The sequence below is a fragment of the Phyllobates terribilis genome, unplaced genomic scaffold, assembly GCF_046119375.1.
Source record: "Phyllobates terribilis strain yellow unplaced genomic scaffold, ASM4611937v1 Scaffold_2__4_contigs__length_985480577, whole genome shotgun sequence".
Lineage (NCBI taxonomy): Eukaryota > Metazoa > Chordata > Amphibia > Anura > Dendrobatidae > Phyllobates > Phyllobates terribilis.
In genome coordinates, this window is record NW_027362762.1 from 482,471,234 (window position 1) to 482,494,375 (window position 23,142).

General features: G+C 41.7%; 1 protein-coding gene across 2 annotated transcripts in view; it reads left to right on the forward strand.

Annotated features, from left to right (window-relative positions):
* Positions 1-23,142, forward strand: part of MAN1C1 (mannosidase alpha class 1C member 1) — a 222,328-nt gene that overhangs the window by 27,248 nt on the left and 171,938 nt on the right. Inside the window, exons 2-3 of one of the 2 annotated variants that reach the window (XM_073665861.1) lie at positions 1,668-2,361; positions 17,793-17,889. In XM_073665861.1, the coding sequence (XP_073521962.1) occupies positions 1,795-2,361; positions 17,793-17,889 (664 nt within the window). In that variant the 5' untranslated portion in view covers positions 1,668-1,794. Of the gene's footprint in view, positions 1-1,667; positions 2,362-17,792; positions 17,890-19,493; positions 19,600-23,142 lie in introns of those variants that run through there. The other variant, XM_073665862.1, reaches the window with a different exon arrangement.

Below are 23,142 nucleotides of genomic sequence, written 5' to 3' on the forward strand. Positions count from 1 at the left end.
CAAAAGAGAGGTGATTAGAACTTTGTTTTTTTTTTTATTTTTTTCATATTTTATTTTTTTTTTCACTTTTTACTGTATTTGTTAGTCCCCTTAGGGGACTTCAAGCTGCAATCGTCTGATTAAATCATCAATCATGTGCAGGGAAAGATGCATCCTCGTGCGACCCCGCATCAAAGGTAGGGACAAGACATATGACATAAGTTTCCGTAATATGTCGTAAGGTGGTTAATGTTTCTAAAATAAAAAATGAGGCAACTTTGCAAATACCTTTAATTATAGGGAACCTGTCATGGTGAGAATGGTGTCTGATCTGCAGTCAGGATGTTATTCAGCAGACACTGCCTTAATATTGGAGTGTCAGTAAAACTTGCATTTTATTTACTGTCATCCCTGATGTTTATATGCATCTGAGTCTAGTGGGTGGTCTTATCCAGTGATTGACAGTCATCCTTGTATTACTGTGCATGCAGGGATAGCTGTCAATCACTGAATAGGACCACCCACAGTGGCTCATACATATGGGCAGCACGGTGGCTCAGTGGTTAGCACTGCAGCCTTGCAGTGCTGGGGTCCTGGGTTCAAATCAAACCAAGGACAACATCTGCAAGGAGTTTGTATGTTCTCCCTGTGTTTGTGTGGGTTTCCTCAGGGTTCTCTGGTTTCCTCCCACACTCCAAAGCCATACTGATTGGAAATGTAGATTGTGAGCCCCAATGGGGACAGTGCCCATAATGTCTGTAAATTGTCTGAATTGTAAAGCGCTGCAGAATATGTTGGCGCTATATAAATAAAAAGATTATTATTATTATTATACATACAAACACCAGGGATTTCAATTACTAAAAAACAAGTTATAGTGCATGTTTCCAACAAACCTATATATCATTCTGCTCAGCTTTTCCTTCTCTATATCATGCTGTAAGATCGGACACCATGTACGACATGACAGGTTTCATTTAGAATGTCCTACCATTTGGGGTCTACAGCTTTTGTGTAGACCAATGCTTCTCTTTGATGACAGACTACAATCAAACTCTGTGTAGTGTGATACTGGGGTCAGACTTTCTAACATCTGCCCCTCTTGTTAACCTTGTAAATCTACAATTGGTAAAGTAACAAGAATTAGGAGACATGGACAATAGAATGACTGCGGGAACACTCTAAACAGTTTGATTGTGGTCTGTAACCTTGGCTTCAGACAGGTCTGCACAGGAGCTGGAGACACAAAATGAATGAAAAATCGGACCGCACTCGGATGACAATTTTCATGAACTGACATTATGGAGAATGTGGTTAAACATTTTTTTCTTCTTCTCCACCTCTGAGAAAATCAGATCACACTCTGATCAAAAGAAATCAAACTAAAATAATAGTCTGACCAGAGTGTGATCAGCATAATCGGAGTTATTTTCTCAGATGAGAAAAAAAGTGTCAGATTTACTGGCATATTTCTTACATCTACAGAAGTACACTGGCGCACTGATAGTTTGTTCAGTATTTTTTACTCTTCGGTTTAATCCCACCGTCACTCTCTGCGGCAGAACTCACTTATTTTAGAGCAGCTGATCACATGACCTCTGCAGTGATACCGTTGTGCAAATGAATGGCCGCAATATATTGATTAATCATTAAACTCTATTTATGTTTTATCTCTGTTATCATTACAGGTGTCAACATTTCAGCATCTTCATGGGTCAACTATTACAGTCAACCATCGTTCTGAAGAGTTACTAAATTTAAAATACGATGTCTATGCAACGTAATGATTTGGATATAAATATCATTAACGATTAGATGCAAATTCAAATAATGTTTCTTAGAAAAATTTCTGGGATATTTCCAGCTGGATTTGGACTTCGACTGTCACAGAAATTTGTATTTTTATTATTTTTGTCTGGATTTATTACACTATGCTTTGGAACACTGTTTCTCTTACCAGACACATCAAAATTTAGAAGAATTTTTTTATCTAGTACACAAAGCCAGAATGGTGAAAGATTACACAACTATGCTAGTAAGAAAATGAACAAAAAAACCGTTGAAGATCAAAAGTCACTGCTACGGAATACAAATCAGGAAAAGTGGAGATCCAAAGACAAGTTAGATGTGGATGTAAAACCACTGGGATTTCTAGCCAGCAACTATGAAACTAAAAAAGAAGATGTTTCATTGAACAGAGAACACATAGTAGCTGCTAAAGCCAAAAATAAAGAGAGTGAGATATCGGCAGCTCAGAAGAACCACGCTGACTTTGTTTTTGATTACAAGGCATTCAAAAAATCCCTTAAATTTCCACCACTGGGAAATCAACCTGAACCAAATGATTCAGAAATACGGGAGAAAAGAAACAAGATAAAAGAGGTAACTATTCCATTTGAGCATTACTAAATTATTTCATCCAAATATTATTGACTGATTGTAGACAACTTTGATCTGACAGCATGCAGTGCCCCATCTTACTGTCCACTATAGTTTGGTCTTCTTGAGTTCTATTTTATACAATCTAGTTTTAAGCTGAACTGAATTGATTTCATTTCAAGTCACACAACGTTTTACGCATTTACAGATTTATAAATTGAAGTAACAGTCTAGAGACTGCATGTATTGTGTTCCTTCATCCGCTCCACCCCTTTTCTGGGTTTTAGATTTGGACAGAACATGACAGGTACTTCACTCATCTCAGGAGGGGGCATGTGGTAACGTACCACCTCATATACACCCTACTGAGGTAAGTGAGCTCCTTAGGTGGTAACTGTATAGTTCATCTGTGGCTCCCATGTCTATAGCGCCACAAAATGCCTGCATGTGTAATATAATTCATATGTATTGCCAGCAATGGTGAGGGATAAGTTCTCTGCTGTTATAATTGCATCCACACCTTGTTACCCAATCCCTTAATGAAGGGCTGTGCACTTTTCCCTAAACCAGGAAGTTGTGCACGATTCCTCAGAGGGAAGGAGGTGCTTCAGAAGTAGTTAGTGATGGGCAGTCAGGCTCTTTTTGGTGATCTGGCTCTTCTGGCTCCACTCACCAAAAAGAGCCGGTTCTTTTGAATCCTAAATGGATCCCTATTAAATATGTGTTCACCTTAGGTGAACACATATTTAAGATGACGTGGATGCCACTGAAACTCCGCCCACCTACAGCTGAAGCTCCTCCTACTCATAAGTAGCCAATTAAATTGAAGAGTGTGTGGAGTTTGGCTCGGGTGGGCGGAGTTACAACCTCCGAACACCGCGATTTTACGCCCAGTGAGAGCCATTTAGAGAAGTTAGTGGATCTTACTGGGGTGCCGGCTCCCATCAGTTACAGCAGGGAGCCGGCTCTTTGTGTTGGATCATTCATGACCGACACATCACTAGAAATAGTAGTTGTTGTGTGAGGAAGATGTAGCATGATGGAGGGTCCTGGTGCAAGGGAGAGAAGCGTGCTCCCTCTGCAAGAACAAGCTGCACAAGACTGGGTTTCAGTCCTGAGAGCACAGAGACTTCCAAGGTCCGTGCTAAACTGAAAAACTGCTCTGTCTTTATGACTGGCAGAAAAGTGCTTTTTCCAAGGAGCTCAGCAGTGCATATAATCAGGACCACTACTACAGGAGAAAGTAGGTGTTTTCCTCAGGATTCAAGCTGCCTGCTTGCTGGAAGGGATCACAGATCCAGTAACTGTTTACCTTGGACCCCTGGGGATCCAAGGAATCCTCTACCAGAGGTATACTTAGCAGCAGGAAGGCTGCACAACCTCACAGCAGAGAATCTGAACTCTCACCATGCAGGTCTGACCAAAACCCTGTATGTGAAATGTATAGAAGCTTCTAAAACTGTTTGCAGAACTCCAGTAAAAGGTACAAAATGGTTATTGCCCTGTCTAAAGCTAATTATTTTATGCTGTGGCATTCCTGCTCCAACCCCCCTGGGAGCCAGCACTGGTTGGGAAGGGTTAATCATCTGGCACTGCTCATCACCACCTAACTCCCAGGGGCCCTCATCAGTGCCCGGCCATACTAGGCTGAACATCCCAACTGTCGTCACAAACCTTTTTATCATTTTATCATTAACCCCCACAATTGACAAAGACTGACGCGCCCCCGGTCGGACCATAACAGCACTCGTACCGCTGTGCACTAGTACCGTGACCACAGTGGCCTGGACAGGGCGGCACACATCTCTCCTTCCTGAGACAAGTGAACTTCTGGGGTGGTGCACTAACTCGATAGTGCACCTTTCTGTCCTGAGATGAGTGAGCTCCTGAGGTGGTGGGATAACTGTGTACTGCAATGCCCCCTCCTGAGATGAGTGAGCTTCTGAGGTGTTTCAGTAACTGTGTAGTGCACCTTTATCTCCTGTGATGAGGATATGTTAACTCCTGAAGTGGTATGAAAACTGCATAGTGCATTGCCCTCTTCTGAAACAAACGAGAGCTTGAGGTGGTGTGGTAACTATATTGGTGCAATAACTGTTTAGTGTACCTCTATCTTATGAGACAAGTGAGCTTTTGAGTTAGTAATGTAAGTGTGTAGTGCACCTATCTTATTTGAAACAAGCTCCTGAGGTGGTACTGACTCGCCCCCTGGACCGTGGGGTACTCGGTAGCCGGGCCGGTCGGTGCTGGGGGATGTCACAGTGGCAGTGACCCGGTCCGTGACCCAGGGCGGTCAATAAAAAGGGGTGATTGAAAGGGGATTATAGTTTTTATATCTAATGTTCGTGACGCCATCTGTGGTATGCGGCTATATGGAGCCGCCGCTGCGCTGCAGATCCTCTGGGGCTGATGGTGACGCAGCAGAGTTGGTTCAGCTCTCCACAGGCAGAGCTTAGCTCCAGGGCAGGAAGTGGTGATGTGATAGATGTTGCTGTGCAGTGTAGTGCAGGGGATGGCGCAGGTAATAACCAGTCCACAACTTAATGGCGGTTTCATCTTATCTTTACTTGCGGTGGTTAGGCAGACTGGGGCACGGGTACTAGCTTGTAGTAGAGGTCCGGGCGGCCTGGAAGCAAGTTGGGAACCCACCTCGCCAGGTGACGTTGGAGGCCTTCCTTTTGCCCTAATCTCTTTGGCCCTGCTGCTGGTCTCTGTGGCCCTCGTTTCTGAGTAAAACATCTTTGTGCTCACCCGTATGGCAGGCAGCTCGGGCCTTCCTGTCACTCCCACGTGGCGGTGCTGGGCCCTATGTGCTGCAAAGCCTCCGGGCACCTGATGGGGCCAGGAGACCTGCAGTCTTCTGCCCTCTGGCTTCTGCTGCTGGGCCTTCAGTGCCCCACAACCTTGGACTCCAGTGTCCGGTTCTTCTACGCTACTCTCCTCTGGGGTGAGCTATTACACAGCTCCCTTCCCCAAGTCTTTCCTCGTCACTGTCCTGTATTCAACTCCTCTCACTAACTTTAACTAACCTCGCCTCCAGATTCCAGTTGCTAAGGGGAGGAGCTCCCCTTGCTGGTCTGGAGCCAGGAAAGTGTTAGTATACATGCTAGTATACCTGACTAGGGGACCCCTGCTTGCTTCCAGGCATGGCATCACCCCTTGTGAGGGAGGCAATGCCACTGTGGCAACCGGACTCCTGGGGTGCCACAGTACGGTAACTGCACAGTGCACCTCTATCTCCTGAGAATAGTGAGCTTCTCCATTGGTGCTGTAATTTTGTAGTGCACCTGTATTTTCTCAGATGAGTGAGCTCCTGGGGTGGTGCGGTAACTGTGCAGTGCACCTCTATCTCCTGAGAAGAGTAAGCTTCTGCGTTGGTGCAATAATTTTGTAGTGCACGTCTATTTTCTCAGATGAGTGATCTCCTGAGGTGGTTCGGTAACTGTACAAAGCACCTCAATCTCCTGAGACATGTGAGCTTCTGAGTTGGTGCAGTATTTGTGTAGTGCACCTCTATTTTCCCTAGTGAGTGAGTTCCCGAGGTGGTGTGGTAATTGTATAGTGCACCAGCCCCTCTTAAGACAAATGAGCTTCTGAGGTGCTGGAAATATAACACTAAGGTACTGTAAATATCCCTCTGTATAGTGTACTGCCTCTGTGTAGTGTAGTAACTGTATAGTGCACCGCCCCCTCAAAAGAAAAGTGAATTCCTGAGGTGGTGCTGTAGCTGTATAGTGCATCGACCCCTCGTGACCTGCCTGTCATGTTCTGTACAAATCTAGAGCCTGGAAAAAAGGACAGAATAAAAAAGGAACACAAAACATACAGAGGGTCACATGACCTGACTAAGATTGCAGAGTACAACAGCGCAGTTAATGAAGACACATGATTGTGCTACAAAAATAATAAAAAATTGCTGAACTCATACAAGTTCTTGATGCAGTATTCCATGCATATTTTTGGTCACGAAGAGAAATTATATAGGAAATGCACCCGGTTCTTTTAGTTACTCATGACTTTGACAAAAATAGTCACAAAAAATTGCACAAAGCACATTAAAGCAACCTAGGGTGACTTTCACACCTGCATATTTTGGCCAATATTTTGCTTCAGTATTTGTAAGTCAAAACCAGGCATGGGTCTAAAAGATGAAACTGGTGCAAATCTATTAGACTTTTCTCTGTGGCTTCCACTACTGGCTTTAACTTACAAAATACTTCCACGTGAGAATGTCATAGGTTTTATTTAAAAAAGGCGTACATAGGCTGATATTGAAAGGTGCAGATGAGAAGGGAATTATGAAGTTGCTCACCTGAAAAGGTTGTGATTGTCACAAGTCCAATAATAGTCCACGAGTATTACAGCTTCTGCAGTCCTGTCGACAATTGAAGGTAAACCCTCTTTTGCATATCGATTAGTAGAAAGAGGAGGTTGATGCTTCAGAGTAGACTGTGACTAGCCCAGGGGATGGGGATGACTCGGTACCCGGGCCTTTTGCCTGGCCTTTGGGGATGTCGCGGTGGTCGGCTCCCGGGCCCGTACCCTGGGGTCAGCTTTAAAAAGGGGATTGTATACTGGGATCATAGGTTTTTTAGTTTTATGAAAGTTCGTGACGCCACCTTTGGTTTCTGGTGAGAATCACCAGCGCTGCGGCAGTCCACTGAGGCCAGTGATAAGGCAGCTCGATGGTATAGCCCCCCACAGGTGGAGCTAGGCCTCAGGGCAGTGTACGGAGATGGGGATGAAGGCCAGAGGGGACCCAGCCAGGTAAGAGCAAGAATAGGAGCACACACGAAAGTCATTTCAGTACCTTTTACTGATGGAAATTCAGGCACGTCCCGGAGCACTGTAGGGTGAAGGGTGCATATCAGGATCCTCCCCAATGAGCGGGTGTAGGGCCTCCTGTCTCTTGCCTCTCTGTAGTACGTTTCTGACCTGCCTGGAGCTAGGCCTAACTTTATCTCTGTCCTGCACAGGCTGACGTTGTGGTAGGGCATTCTCTTGGAGTGCACGCTCCCAGCTTAGGGGGCCTATGTGTCTCCTGGCTCTGTTACGTATGAGCTCTCTGATGGACCTGGGACCTGTAGTTCTCCAGGGATTCTGGTTATACCTTACAGGGTCATAGAGATCCCGGTAAGCTCGGACCCAGTGTCCGGTATATGTTTCGGGGTGAGCTGGGTAAGCTCCTCTGCCCCCACTGCTACTCACTTTCCACTCGCCTTCGGCCACGCTCGGGCCCTCACTAGGCTACTCACACTGCAGCCGGGACGCTGCTCGTCTTCGCCTCTCTCAGAGTGTCGGCACACTCCTAGCTCTCTATCCTGAGCTCTGTGAGTTCTAGTCTGGACTCACTCTACAGACTGCACTGAACTCTTTCTGCAGGAACAGCTAGGCTCTGGCTCGACTGCACTGACTCCTTCTGTGTTTGAGCAGGAACTCCCTAGCTGCTCTGTACTCTAGCAGGCTAGGAACTGAACTGCCTAGCTCCACCTTCCCTATTTATATCCCTAACGGGCTCCCTCTAGTGGTCTGAGGTGGAAGGTGGTGGTGTGTGTATGCTGTGGGGGCCTCTTGTGGAGAAATCCGGCAATACACCCCTCTAGGATCTGTGGTACCAAGCGCAGCTGGGCGCCACAACTGCGCTGCTACGGAAAAGGTGCAGTTCCAAATTGGAATCCATCCAAGATTGTGCTATGTAGTTTGTCTTTGAAAAAGGGCTCAGTACGAGCATGAAACGTATAAAAATAAAAACTACGAAATTACTCTTCCACTCTGGAATTGCAGCAGAGTGGTCTACTCTGAAACGGCAATCTCCTTTATCTACTAATAGGTTTTATTAACACATCCAGTCATATACATGGTTATTTGGCAAGGTTTTTGCAAAATCAGTAACAAAATGCTCATGTGCTGTTGGGATTTTGTGAAAAGTGCATTTATAGCCAAAACACAACATGAGTATAACCACAATAATCTGAGATTAAATGATTAAGGTCAAATGTTTCCAATATCAGACTGTTGAAAAGGATAATAGAAGTCTGTAATAAAAATTCACATGGACAATAGCAATAAGTATGAAGTGACCGCGGGCAAGGCCGCGCATTGGTATCTATGATCTGGCCCAGCAAGATCCCCACACACAGACTCTATCTTGATAACCGTATCTTTACTCGTATACATTTTTAACAGCAAAGAAAAACAATAAATGACAACCGTAAATATGCACAGTAATAACGTGTACTGATAAGCTGACCCTCACTGTCCCTACTCACACGTTACCAGTCCTTTACTCCAGAAGGATGTGTCCCCCGTCGCAGGCCTGTCTGTCTTTGCAGGAGGGCGTCCCAGCCGGAGAAAAAAAACAGGAACAACAAATTACGCTGAAAGGAGGGAATACTTCGGCCTCTCGCCAGAGGACCCGCTTACAGTCTCTCTGATCCGGATAGCAGCTTTGGTGGATCCCTTATGTAGTCCACACTCCAGTAGCAGGGAGTGTAATAGCAGTATCCCTCAGCAGTGAAGAAGCTGGGGAAGGCTCCAAGGAAATGGTGTCAGGTAAAAGAAATCCCGTTGAGAGTCTCTCCTGCGCCACGCACGAGGGCCTGCACACCGTCCTGGCTCTTTTCACAGCCCACAGCAAACTCCTCGCGCGCTTTTTCCTGCTTCCCACTTTGGTCACGTGACTCTCTAGGGCGGGACACAGGAGGCTCAGTCTTTTTCTCTGTCATCACACCCTGTGCAGGTGCAACCTCTGGCCACAAGGTGGCAACACCATCCTGTGTAATCATTTCTGTAACAGACTCTATATCAATAACCACAGAACAGCCAGAGCCTGCCAGCTCACTACAAGTACATAATTGAGCAAAGTAATAGTAGTCTACATCTATCCTAATCTATGTGTTTTTTTTAACTATTTGTACAAACAAATAGCTAAACACAATGCATTATGAAATATAAAACCTAATTCTTCAATAATAACTTGAAAATATGATCTTCTGCAACTGTGGCATTTGCCTTTTTACATCGACCAAGTTTGAGAAAATATGACTGCCTATCACGCACCAAAACACATTAAATGTACTCTCATAAATTCTAGAAGTCTTCAAAATAAGATTGATGAAGTGAATTGATCATGTTGAAGGAGAATTATGGCTATGAGTCATCATGAGTGATGATAACGATAGTGTGGCTAGATGCTAGATATGACTAGCCTATAATTTTGCAGAAATGGAGAATTTTTAGGAAAGTATTGGAAAAATTGTAATGGAAAATAGTTTGTTTGCATCCAGAGACGATCAAATCTTTTGAAACTCGAACTGCAATACTATAAAGCCTCCAATGTCCTGGAAAAGACATAACACTTTGACATCTCCTAGGACTGTATTGATCCCTTTTCGTGTTCTTTAATGCAAAAAGCTTTAGAAATGTCAAGGTAACCTCAATGTATCTGGATATGGGTAACTGGATTGTAACCAAAAAGCTGTTTAATAACATACTGCTCTAACAAACTTTTTAGTTTTTTTTTTCAATTTTAAAAATGTTCCCAAATAATTCCGTTTTGGGGTAAGATGCCTTCCTTGCTGGAATTTATATACCAGTGGTGTACATGAAAGAAGCCATAGCTTTTTGACAAGCATTGGTACAAAAGCTATCCCTGTTTGGGGGGGTAGCAAAAGGTTTGATGGGTGGAACATGTTGAAGAAATTGTGGAAGGTAATAAGATAATCTTTTTAGCCTATAAAGAATATCAGCAGATAATCAATGTAGCCGGAGTATATTTAATAACATGAGATAATAAAAACTCCTCCTCTAGTTTAGCCCCCTGGAGATACCTATAGTGTGGAAATTAAACAAAAACAACAAACAAGGATGAATCTAAACAGGTATACTATTAAGAAAGAACTGGACACACCTATGGGAAAACACTTCTGTGGACCTGGACTCAGTATCACAGATTTAAAAGTCTTCATACTGAAAGGTCATTTTAACCCCTACACCCCAAAGCCTGTTTTCACCTTCCTGACCAGGCCAAATTTTACTATTCTGACCAGTGTCACTTCATGTGGTAATAACGCCGGAAGCTTCAATGTATCCCGGTGAGTCTGAGATTGTTCTTTCGTGACACATTGTCTTTTATGGTAGGGGTAAATTTAGGTGGAATTTTTTTGCGTTTATTTGTGAAAATATTGTAATTTTGGTGAAAATTTTGTAAATGTTTGCAATTTTCAAACTTTAAATTTTTATATTCTTAAACCAGTTAGTTAAGCTGTACAAAATAATTTATCATCCTTTTTTAAACTTTTTTTTTTGTTAGGAAGTTAGAAGGATTAAAAGTTTATCAACAATTTTTAATTTTTCCAACAAAATTTACAAAAACATTTTTTTAGGGACCACATCACGTTTGAAGTAACTTTGAGGGGCCTATATGACAGAAAATATCCCAAAATGACACCATTTTAAAAACTGTACCCCTCAAAGTGCTCAAAACCAAATTAAAGATGTTTATTAATCTTTTAGGTGCTCCATAGGAATTAAAGCAATGTAGAAGGAAAAAATGAACTTTTAAATTTTTCACACAAAAAATGTTGCTTTAGCCCCAAATATTTCATTTTCACAATGGTAACAGGAGAAAATGGACTGTACAATTTGTTGTGCAATTTCTCCTGAGTACGCTGATACTCAGTATGTGGAGGAAAACTACTGTTTGGGCACACGGCAGGGATTGGAAGGGAAAGAGCACCAGTTGACTTTTGGAGGGCAAAACTGGCTTTAATAGATAGCAGACGCCATGTCGCTTTCGCAGATCCCCTGATGTGCTTAAACAGTGGAAACCCCCACAAGTGACCCCATTTTGGAAACTACACCTCTCGAGGAATTTATTTAGTGGTGTGGTGAGCACTTTGAATCTACACGTGCTTCACAGAATTTTATAACGTTGAGCCGTGAAAATGAAAAAATACATTCTTCCTGCAAAAATGTTGCTGCAGCCTCAAATTTTTCATTTTCACTTGGGTAACTGGATAAAATGGACAAACATTGTTTGGGCACATGGCAGGGCTTGGAAGGGAAGGAGCACCAATTGAATTCTGAAGTGCAATTTTGGCTGGAACAGATTTCGGTTGCCCTTTCACATAAGAAGGGCCCTTGATATGCCAAAACAGCAGAATCCCCCACAAGTGACCCCATTTTGAAAACTACACCTCTTGAGGAATTCACCTAAGGGTGTAGTGTGCAGTTTTAACCCTCAGGCGATTCACAAAATTGTATAATATTGCTCTGAGTCAATGGAAAATTATAATTTTTTCCACTAAAATGTTACTTTGACCCCAAGTTTTCAATTTTTAAAAGGGATAATAGGAGAAAAGGGACCACAAATATGTTAAGTGATTTCTCCTGAGTATGCTAATAATGTGTGGTCAAAAACTACTTTTGAGGCACAGTGCAAACCTCAGAAGGGAAGGAGCGCCATATTATAGTGCACATTTTGTTGGAATGGTTTGAAGGTGCCATGTCACCTTGGCAGAGCCCCTGAGGTGCCAGAACAGCAAACCCCCCCCCATAAGTGACCTTATTTTACAAACTACACCTCTCAATGAATTCATCTAAGGGTGAAATGATCATATTGACACCATGGGTGTGTCAGAATTTTATACCATTGGGCAGTGAAGAAAAAATAATTATATTTTTACCACAAATATTTTGTCCTAGTCCTCGTTTTTACATTTTCATATGGGGAAATGGGGAAAAATGGCACCAAAATTTGTCACACAATTTCATCTGAACGTGGAAATACACCATATGTACTATTTAGCCACACGGCGAGACTCGGGAGGGACAGAGCACTATTTGACTCCTGGGGCATAGATTTTCTTGGAATAGTTTGTGGACTCCATATACAGAGCTCATAAGTGCCAGAAGAGCAGAATTTATCTACAGGTGCAGTGATGATTTTGTCCGCATGGATGTTTGCCAGAAACAAGCAGCAGTGAATATTGCTGTGTGAAAATGGAAGATCGGCCACTGTAGTGTCTGTACATTGCAGTTCCCATACATTGTAGTACCCATACATTGTGCCCAGCTCGTGCGTCTGGAGACATGGCCCCCGTAAATAAAGTGGGCTCTCATCGCTACAGAAATGCCAAACATGGATGCTAACTATGGTTTAGACACACTGTGGGGCTCAGAAGGGAGGGGGGCATTTGGATTTGGTAGCGCTAGATTTGTTTTGTGTGTTGTGGAACCATATCGCTTTTCCAGAGCCTTTGTGCAACCAGTAACATGGAAGCCCCCTATATTTCCATTGATGGAAGATGGACCTGAGTGGGGACTTGCTTTTTTTATGAATTCAGTTGAAGCTTTTAATGAGAACATTTTACATAACATTTATCCTGCACTTTACGCTGAGCACTTACATCTGGGTTTCCATCTAAATCTCCAAATGACGTGATTTAGATGAAACCCGAGGGATCCATTCATTATAATGAGGCAGCAGAGTTACTCTGGACTCCATCTGGCCTTTGTTCAATGGTGTCATTCTTTTCAGGGGCACACAAAGCCAAACTTTTATGCACTCTTAAAAAGACGGACACCTCAGGATCATAGGATCATTTATATTTATTTATATTTATTTATAGGGAATCTTCCTCTGGAGGTCTGAATCACGTATTTCAGAGATTTACACGGAAACGTCAGTGTAAGCATTCAGTTTAGAGTGGAGGATAAATGTGAGCCGAGCCTTACTGAGATCTTTGGGAGGCAGCATGAACAAATCAATAGTAGGTCAAGAATTTGTTTTATTTTTTTACGCCATTCCTCGTGTGGTATAAGTGATTAGATGACTTTATTCTTTAGGTCGGTGCGATTACAGCGATACCAGTTTTATTATGTTTGGCTGCTGTCACACACTAAAAAACGCTTTTTGTTTTGCAAAACAAAGTTTTTGCATCTCCATATTTTGAGAGCTATAATTTTTGTTTATTTCTGCCAAAAGCGTCATGTTAGGGCTTGTTTTTTTGCGGAACAAGTTGATGTTTTTATTGGTAGCATTTTCGGGCATATAACATTTTTTGATCGCTTTTTATTGCAATTTTTGGGAGGTAGAATGAACAAAAACCAGCAATTCAGAAATTGTTGTTTAGGTTTTTATTTTTTTCATGCCATTTACCGTGTGGTAAAAGTGATAAGACAACTTTATTCTTTGGGTCAGTACGATTACAGCAATACCACATTTATATAATTTTTATGTTTTGGCGCTTTTACACAATTTTACAGAAAAAATAATTGGTTTTGCATCGCTATGCTCTGAGAGATATAGCTTTTTTATTTTTCCATTGATGGAGCTGTACGACAGCTTGCTTTTTGCAGGACAAAATGACATTTTTAGCAATACCATTTTTATTTACATTTGTCTTTATTATCGCGTTTTACTCCACTTATTGATCAGTGGTATAATGAAAAAGTATAGTTTTTTTGCCACGTTCTTTTTTTTACGGTGTTAACTGGTGGGGCGTGATCGTCAGGCCATACGTGTACGGCTGATTGCGGGAACGCATCTCTCGCAGCCCCGTACGTGTACAGCAGAAGTCGTGAAGGGTTAAGGTGGACAGAGAGTGGGGGAGGAGGGATAATCTTGGAATTCAGGCTGAAAAAGATGCTCAAGTCTTTAACAAAAGGACTCAATCTAACACTTGGATTTATGACTCACTACATTGACACAGCTGCACCTCCACTAGACTGACTCCAAGTCATAAATCCCACAACCTCTCCAGTGGTAACATAAACCTGTAAACTTTGTATTTTTTTTTAAATAAAAGTATTTACATTGATTTTTATTGATTTACCACAATATAATTTTTTTTATCCCACATCAATCTCTTAAATGCAAACACAGGCTTAATATTGTCAAATTGACCTCACCATATAGATTGTAACCCATGTAATGCAGCGGCTTGCGGCATTACTGTAATGGTCCAGGGTGTGTTCTGACTGACCATGTACCTCTCCCTCAGAAGGACTGATCACATGACTGTGACGTCATTACAGGTCCTGTGTGCACTGAAGGATATATAAATCCTGGTGCTTTTGAAACAGGGTGGGAAAGGCGTGAGGCCTGTTCCCCGTGTGTGGGACACCGTTAGAGAGTGAGGCCTGGTGAAGCCGGGTGAAGCCTGAAAGGCAGAGGCTGGATCCTTGTGTGTAAGAGATGCCAGTAGCCTTGGAGGGCAAGAGGCTTGGAAGACAAGAGTCCTGAAAGGCAGAGGCTGGATCCCTGTGTGTGTAAGAGATGCCAGTAGCCTTGGAAGGTATGAGGGCTGGAAACCCCCATCTGGGAAGCCGTAAAGCCACAGCTGTGGCAGAACAAATTTGATGGAAACCGCTAGACCCGGCAAAAGGAAAAAGCGGTGCGTTATATGGACATTGATATAGTTACTTTGCTGAAGGCTGTAACTGGAGCCAAGTGGGCCTGTCTGCCACTTGAAAGGCTCTTGGATGTTATGTGTGTAAACATGCCGGTGAGCCACTGAGATGGACTATGTTATAAGCAGTTATGAAGTGTAATAAACTGCTGGATTGTGAAATACCGGAAAGACTTTGCATGTGTGCTTTAATTGACCTGGTGAAGCGAGTGCCCCCCAGCGTGATGACTAGTGCTGCCTTACACCCAGTAGTAAGCAACAGCTCATTTAATTACACAGCGCACTGACAGATTTTTCATGTTTTATGAATTAAAAACTAAAAACTATACAAAACCGACCCCTTTTTGCACATTTGGGCATACCATTCTGTGCAGAGCAATGACTCAAATTCACGGTGTCACTGTTAGAGGTAACATCATCTGGCTATGACTGTGACAATGTGTCCAATATTCTCTAATTGTCACGCAAGGTGTGGGAAAGACTAAGTGCAACACGACGGGAAGAGGGGGGAGGAAGCCCAAAAACTAGGGAAAGGGGGAGTGGAGACCCATAGGCAGATCTAATATCACCCTGCCTACCCTACTGTCCCTATATAGGTTCCATACCTATCGCCGAGCAGGACCCTAAGCCCTGGATGACCCTAGAGCAAGGCCCTAGATAGGGAGGGGGAGGGGTGAGCACTGGTCAGGCCGCACTACAAACTAAAGACAACAAGGTAGGCAAGCAAAGGGGATAAACTTAGCTTTAGCAGACACCAGAGGAATGGCGCCAACTGTCCTCCAAGGGCACCAGAGAAGAAACTAGCTGACTGCTAGTGCTCCAAGCCTGCACAAAGGTACATAGAAGTATCACCAGTGATTCCCTGGAGTAAACTGAATGTTTTTAACTCCCAGTCAAGGGTGTGTCAATCAGCAGCAGGAGGGAGGTTGCTGCTGGGTCCTAAAGGCAGATGGATTAAGAAGGCTTCTGTAATGCCAAGCGCATTGACCTTCTACAGTCAGATCCAGAGTGACTGTCTATTACACCTGACACACCCGTGACAATAATGCCTTCCACTTTCTCCCCACTAATTTGTTTGCCAAAGACAAAGGAGGCAAAAGTGTAGCCGGCATTTGGTAGTACTACTGGCTGGATGGCTGTTGCCAGTGCCGGTGATGGTTCTGCTGCTGTTAATGGCTCCCACATTCTTAGCCATTGTATATTTTTTTCTTTTACACAACACTGACCTGACCTCTGCCATTGCGACATTTTTTATTACCAAACATTTTGTACAACACTATAATTAATGTATGACAATCTTTTCAATCCCAATAATGCACCCTTTGCCAAAAAGGATGTAATAAGAAATGCTAGGTAGGTAGATACACATATAGAAAGAAAAATGGGGAAGAATTCCACCGCATAAGAGAGCTGTGTTCAGTTGTCAAATTGGACAAAAAAACAAGTTTGCAAAACAAACATGCAAACATAAATGTCTACATTTTTATATTTTTTCCCATTTTTTTTCAACAAGATTCACAAATATTTTCAAAAATTGCATAATATGAAATGTTAGGTAGGTAAATAAACAAAAAAAGCCAGCACTTGTATTGGAACCGTATTAGTGACATGTAAGGATGTCAAATTTAACTAGTAAAACAGATGTGCAAAAAGAATTGTTTGTGACATTCACACTTTGTGAGGTAGCCAGATGCAGTTAAAAGGAGTCTGTCACCACATTTGACCTATGTAACCTATTAATATGGGCATTCAGGTTATAGAATAATGAAAAAAATCCTACATATATGCCTCATATCAGATGCCTTGTTGTTGAGAAATCATTTTTTATCTGATTATGTACATGACCTCTTCCAGGCTATGGGGAGGACGCTGCCCGGAAGATAACTCTGCCTTCATACTTCATTATCCTATGTATCACCTCCCACAGTGTCACTCTGTCCCTGTGATGTCATCTCGCGCATTCCATCTCCTCTTCAGTGTTCCGCCCTACTATGGGCATAAACTTCATGTTCCTTCTGCGCAGGTGTCGGTGAGTCACTGGTACTTGTGTAGTGCAAGGTTTCTGCGTGCTGGAGAACACTGGGAGCGGAAGTACAAGTGACTCACCAGCACCTGCGCAGTAGTAACATGAAGCCTGTGCCCATAGAATGCAGAACACTGAAGAGGCTCTCCTATACCATGTGTAATAGCTTCCAGACATTGTGCAGTGGTGCCTGAGGCCCTCTGTGACTGATGCAATACTCTATTATGTGTAACAAGGCGGTGGGCATTTTTTGGCGCTATTTGCTTGTGTCGAATTACAAATTGCTTGAATTCGCTAGAACCTGCAAATTTCATAACATTTTTCTCAAATTCGATTTGCACTGAATCGATTCAATCCTAAGATTTATTTTAAACTAAACTCATGCAAAATGGCTGATTGGCTTATTTATTTTATGTAAAAATTTACATCTATCATTCTATGTAATTAATTGGGCACTAACTCAGAGGTCACTAAATTACTGTTCAGTTTACTTCTCTGAACATTTCCATATTGCCTTAATTTTAACTAACCATGTAATCTTTCTTTTTTCAATATTCCATAAAGGGGTTGTCCTGTCTAAAACCACAAGTCTGCAGTCTCTCTATGTGACTGCAGACTTGAAAATCCTCACATCGCGTGCACTGCACACTGTGAGGATTCTCCGGTGACGGGAGAGGAGGGGACGTGACTACAAGTATACAATTTGCATACATGCGGTCACGTGCCGACTAGACTGTATCCAGTCTTGCTCAATGCAAATGAATTGAGAGAGGCCGGATACAGTTTAGTCGGAATGTGGGTCGGAAGGATGCAAATTGCATGCTCGCAGTCACATGACCACCCTCTCCCAGCGCTGGCGCTGGAGAATGCACAAAGTACATACAATGTGTTTGTAGTTTTAGACCGGACAACCCCTTTAAGTATCAAACAATTTACTATGTTTCCTAGATTATAAATAGTTTATATAATGTGTCTTATTGGTTTTTTTTTAACAACAGATGATGAAATTTGCATGGGACAGCTATAAGAGATATGCTTGGGGAGAAAATGAGCTGCGTCCAGTAACTAAAGATGGACATTTTGGAAGCTTATTTGGTAAGGTTTTTGCTAAAAAAAATCTAACATGAAAGCTTTTGTGATTTTACCATGTTGACTATTTCCAAATAAGACTGTTATAACATATTAAATGTTTTACTCTAATAAAACATGTTAAAGGGAATCTGTCAACAGTTTTTTGCTATGTAATCTGACAGCACTTTAAGGTAGGGGCAGAGACCCTGATTCCAGAAATGTATCCCTTGGTTTACTGGGTGCAGCAGTTATGATAGAGTCACAGTTTTCTTTGCAGCAGATCTAGCAGAGCCCAGTTGTTCCGTGTATAACTGAGCCCACACCACAGCTTTCGGTGAACATTGTATAGTGACAAAGAGCTGCTAATCAGTGCTGGAGGCATGGTTTGGACTAGGAGACATGAGGCCAGTTGTCCTGTAGTGATAATCTCCTGCTGATAAAACTCTTATTGAACTGGAACAGCAAAACACAGCCAAGTAAGTGACACATCCTTGGAATCAAGGTCTCTGCTCCTACATTATGGTGCTCTCAGATTACGTACAAAAAGCCTGGTGACAGATTTCCTTTAAAGAAGCACTCACATCAAAGTTTTTATCCTCTCAATATATTGCAGTCATCATATTATATAGCACTGTGTACTTACAATTGCACATTTTGCCTTTCTACCCAGGTAGTTCTTCTCTTTTCTCTGCTCTAGTTAGAAACGTAGAAACAGGAAGTATCTTGTCCCTGCAAAAATCACTCCCCTCTTCAACTCATGACCCAGCTGCTCCCTCCTCCTCCCTGCCAGGGACTTTTACAGTGATTATGATTCATACAGGGAAAATTGACCTCCTGTTTCTACATAGAGCTTAGAAGGATTCAGCTAGTCAATTTTTAATCATGTGATATCCTACATCTAATGGAAAAGAGAAGAATTAGCTGGGTAGAAGGGCAAAGTGTGCAATTGTAAGTACACAGTGCTGTATAATATGATGATTGCAATATATTAAGAGGATAAAAACATTAATGGGAGGAGGAGTGCTTCTTTAAAGGAAATCTGTCACCAGGCTTTTGCTATGTAATCTTTAATCTTCTTTAAGCATCCTACATGTAGAATAAACAGCCATGACAAGCAGGCCATGAATATCAGTGAATAGAAGTATATTCATACATAGAGATATGTACCTTGATACACACATTTATAAACAGAGACATATATTGATCAATAAATGTATAAATACTTTCAGACCTGGAAAGTCAACCTGTTATTAGAACTTCAGCACATTCAGGAAAAAATGAATAGTACTGCATATCAGGTAGTGTTTACGTGTGTATTTCATTTAGTCGCCAAGTCAAATTAAACTCTTCTTGCATATTTAATAAAAACTCTCCAATTCCTCCCTGTTGTAATATAGTATATTCAGTGTGCAGAAACTGCAAATCATACACTGCTCGAAGACTTTCAAGATTCAACAAGAAAATTGGAAAGATTAGATCACTTAAACATGTCTCCCGCATTGATTATAACTGAAATAGTTGTGCAAGTTGTTTTTTTTTTCTTTTGCTGAATGTAAATTCTTTCATGCCTCCAGAAAAGAAAGGGTGAGGGCATACTTATGAAAAACCTCCCTCCAGTCACAAATTCTGGTATTTACCTTAGTTATTCCCAGTCATAGGTGTCCAGAATGAGTAGGAGTTGTTATAGGGAGAATGTCGGATGTACCCTTTACTGACAGAATAGAAGATTTAAAGGTAAAAGAAGCAACTATTTTGGTTCCTTAACCATGATCTGTAGGTTTCCAGTGTGAACTTCCAGTATTTGGGTTCCTGTTCACTTGTGCATATGACATGGCAGATGGGGGAATCATTTTGGTCTACTCTACATTTCAAAAGTCAGAAAAATTTCCCCTCCCTGTACCTCCCCTCTACCAGCAGCTTATTCCTATCCTATTGTTTCTATTATATTTCCTAAAAAAATAGTAAATATAATAAAAATGTTTTAAACAAAGTCACTGAAATTGAGACACTTCCTAAAAATATCAAAAGTGGAACTTCCAAGAAAGTTTTCAAACAGATATGTGAACAGTCTTTCTTTCGTGCTAGAACTCACTGGGTGTGCACTAGAAGCAGAATTAGACAGAATACATTTATTACTATTGTAATGTGTTCTTGTTCTAAACTGATAGCACCCACTGTACATTTGTGATAGACACCGAAAAATCATTGCGGATATTTTTCAAGAAAAAAAGGGATATTCTGAATTTCATGACATACTTAGTAAGTGATTAAGATGCAAAAGTTGAAGGTGGCTTAATGCATTCAGTTATTTCACTATTCACGAACTCTCTGCTATTTTCCAATATAAACAATTTTAGTGTAAGAACCAGGCATAGGAAGCAAAAAAAACCCATCAGCTTACAAAATGTACATAGTTTTTGACATATAGATTTGATAACAGTCCAATACTCTTAATATAACAAAATAAATAATCTATCATGGATTTTACCATCATGTTATTTGTGCTGAATAATTTGTTCCATTCATCATCATAATCATCATCATGATTGAAACTCTGATTTTCCAGAGTTAAGCAAGAGCAATATTTTCCACATAGAGCAAAACTACATAATGTGGCAGGTTGCGACTGCAGTTTGGAGAGTTTAGGGGATGATTAAATGCTGTCATTTTACTGCGAGTGATGATGTATACATTATGCTCCCTCTAGTGGTGGCTGCAGACATCCAGAGTTATGTCATTTTATAACTGTTTATCTGAATAAGTTATTTGGAGATTTGTAAGAAAAAGTTAATTCATCATAAATGAAAACATTTTAAATAAGATTTATAACATTGCTTAATGTTAAACTAAATTCAGAAGTCTGTGCTTCTTTGACAAAGTTAAATTTGCCAGGACTGTATACTTCTAATATATACTTGGATTCAAGGCCAAATCATTTTTTTCAGAGTACAGGGCAGTGTTAGTATAATATGGCTGTATTGTATACAGTGGGGAAAAAGTATTTAGTCAGCCACTAATTGTGCAAGTTCTCCCACTTAAAAAGATGAGCGAGGTCTGTAATTGACATCATAGGTAGACCTCAACTATGAGAGACAAAATGAGAAAATAAATACTGAAAATCACATTGTCTGATTTGGAAAGAATTTTTTTTTCAAATTTTGGTGGAAAATAAGTATTTGGTCAATTACAAAAGTTCATCTCAATACTTTGTTATACACTTCTCAAAAAATAAAGGGAACACTTAAACAACAGAATATAACTCCAAGTAAATCAAACTTCTGTGAAATCAAACTGTCCACTTAGGAAGCAACACTGATTGACAATCAATTTCACATGCTGTTGTGCAAATGGAATAGACAATAGATGGAAATTATTGGCAATTATCAAGACACCCTCAAAGGAGTGGTTCTGTAGGTGGGGACCACAGACTGTTACAACTCTCCTGTTAGGTTTTTTTAGTTTGCTGGTCACATGACCATTTTGCCTATTTAATCCGGCTCCGCCCTCCTGGCTTTGCTGGACTTCATTTGTATTTACTACTGTTGAGCTAGCTTGTTGCTCTGTTGCCGTTCTCTGTTAGTTTTGCTAGGTCTTCTGACCCCTATGCCTTTTTGTTGTGTGTTTGTCTTTGACTGCTACTATTTCTGCTAGGAGGTGTCCAACTTTTCCCAGTCCCTAGATCTTGTAGGGATCCCTCCCTCACATCTAAAGGTCTACGTTCAGACTAGCCGAGGACTTTAGCGGGTCTGATCGCAGGATCAGGTTCCCCGTTACATCGTAGGGATCTAGTTTAGTTTTATTGTAGGGACAGATCTCCTCTCTTTCCTTAGTCTTTGTAGCAGATCATAACAGTAAGTCCAGCCATAAAAAAAAAAAAAATTTTCTCTAAGTAAAGACCTCCAGTTTTCCATCATGGTCTCGGTGCAAGATTTGGCTCAACGCTTGCAGGGACTCTCTCTGGAGGTGACCAAGCTCCAACAACACGTGAGTAGCTGTTCTGGAGCGCATTTTGTGGAACCTAAGGTACGTCTGCCTGATCTATTTTTTGGCGAACAACAAGATTTTTTTTCTTTTAAAAATGCTTGTCTATTATATTTTCGTTTGAGACCCGGATCCTCTGGTGATGAATCACAGCGCATAGGGATCATAATGTCACTTTTGCGCAAAGATCCTCAGGGATGGGCCTTCTCTCTCCAACCTAGTGATCCGTGCTTTAGATCAGTGGATAGTTTTTTTTCTGCTTTGGGTTTGTTGTACGATGGTCCTGAACGTGTCTCATCTGCTGAGTCTGAATTAAGACGTTTGATGCAGGGATCAGGTAATGTGGAAAAATATTGTTCTCACTTCCGTCGGTGGTCTGCCCAGGTGGGGTGGAACGATTCTGCTTCGAAAAGCTTGTTTCTTGCAGGGCTATGTGAAAGGGTAAAGGATTTACTGATTGCTTATCCCACACCTGGAAACTTGCAGGAGGCAATGCAATTAGCTATACGGGTGGACAGAAGACTGCGTGAAAGGGTTAATGAGAGCAAATTCTCTGCTATGTCAGCTTCGAGTCCTGAGAGGTTCTGTGCTGACAATGGAGAGCCGATGGAAATTGGGGCGATGGCACCCCGCTCTCAGGAAAAAGACCGCCGACTTTCTGAAGGCTTGTGTTTCTATTGCGGAAATTCTGGTCATTTTATTAAGAGCTGTGTGCTTCGTAAGAAGAAAGAAAAAAAAATGGTCAGTTATGCTCGTATTGCCTGTTTAAATTCTAAGAGGGTATTCCTATCTGCCACTACTGCTGCTCAGGATGAATTAATTGAATTTCGGGTATTTGTGGATTGTGGATCTACTCTGAATGTGATTGATGGGGGATTCTTGGAAAAACTTAGATTAGAACCTAAAACTTTGTCATCCCCTATTGCTGTGGTTTCTGTCGATGGCTCTCCCTTGAAGAGTGTTACTCACAAGGTCTGTGAATTTCCCCTCACTATTAATGGTATTCATCAAGAGAATTTGGATTTGGTGGTATTGGATAATTTGCCTTCTCCAGTAATATTGGGGTTACCCTGGTTAAAATTGCACAATCCTGTACTGGATTGGTCTACCAATGAAATTAAGTCCTGGAGCCCTAAGTGTTATGACAAGTGTTGTAACGGACGTATTGCTGCTGTGGATAAAGGGGAATTGCCTGTACCTATTCAGGATTTTTGGAGAGTTTTTTCTGAGGAGGAGTCGCAGGTTTTGCCTCCCCATAGAGACTATGATTGTACCATTGAATTTGTCCCTGGCGCG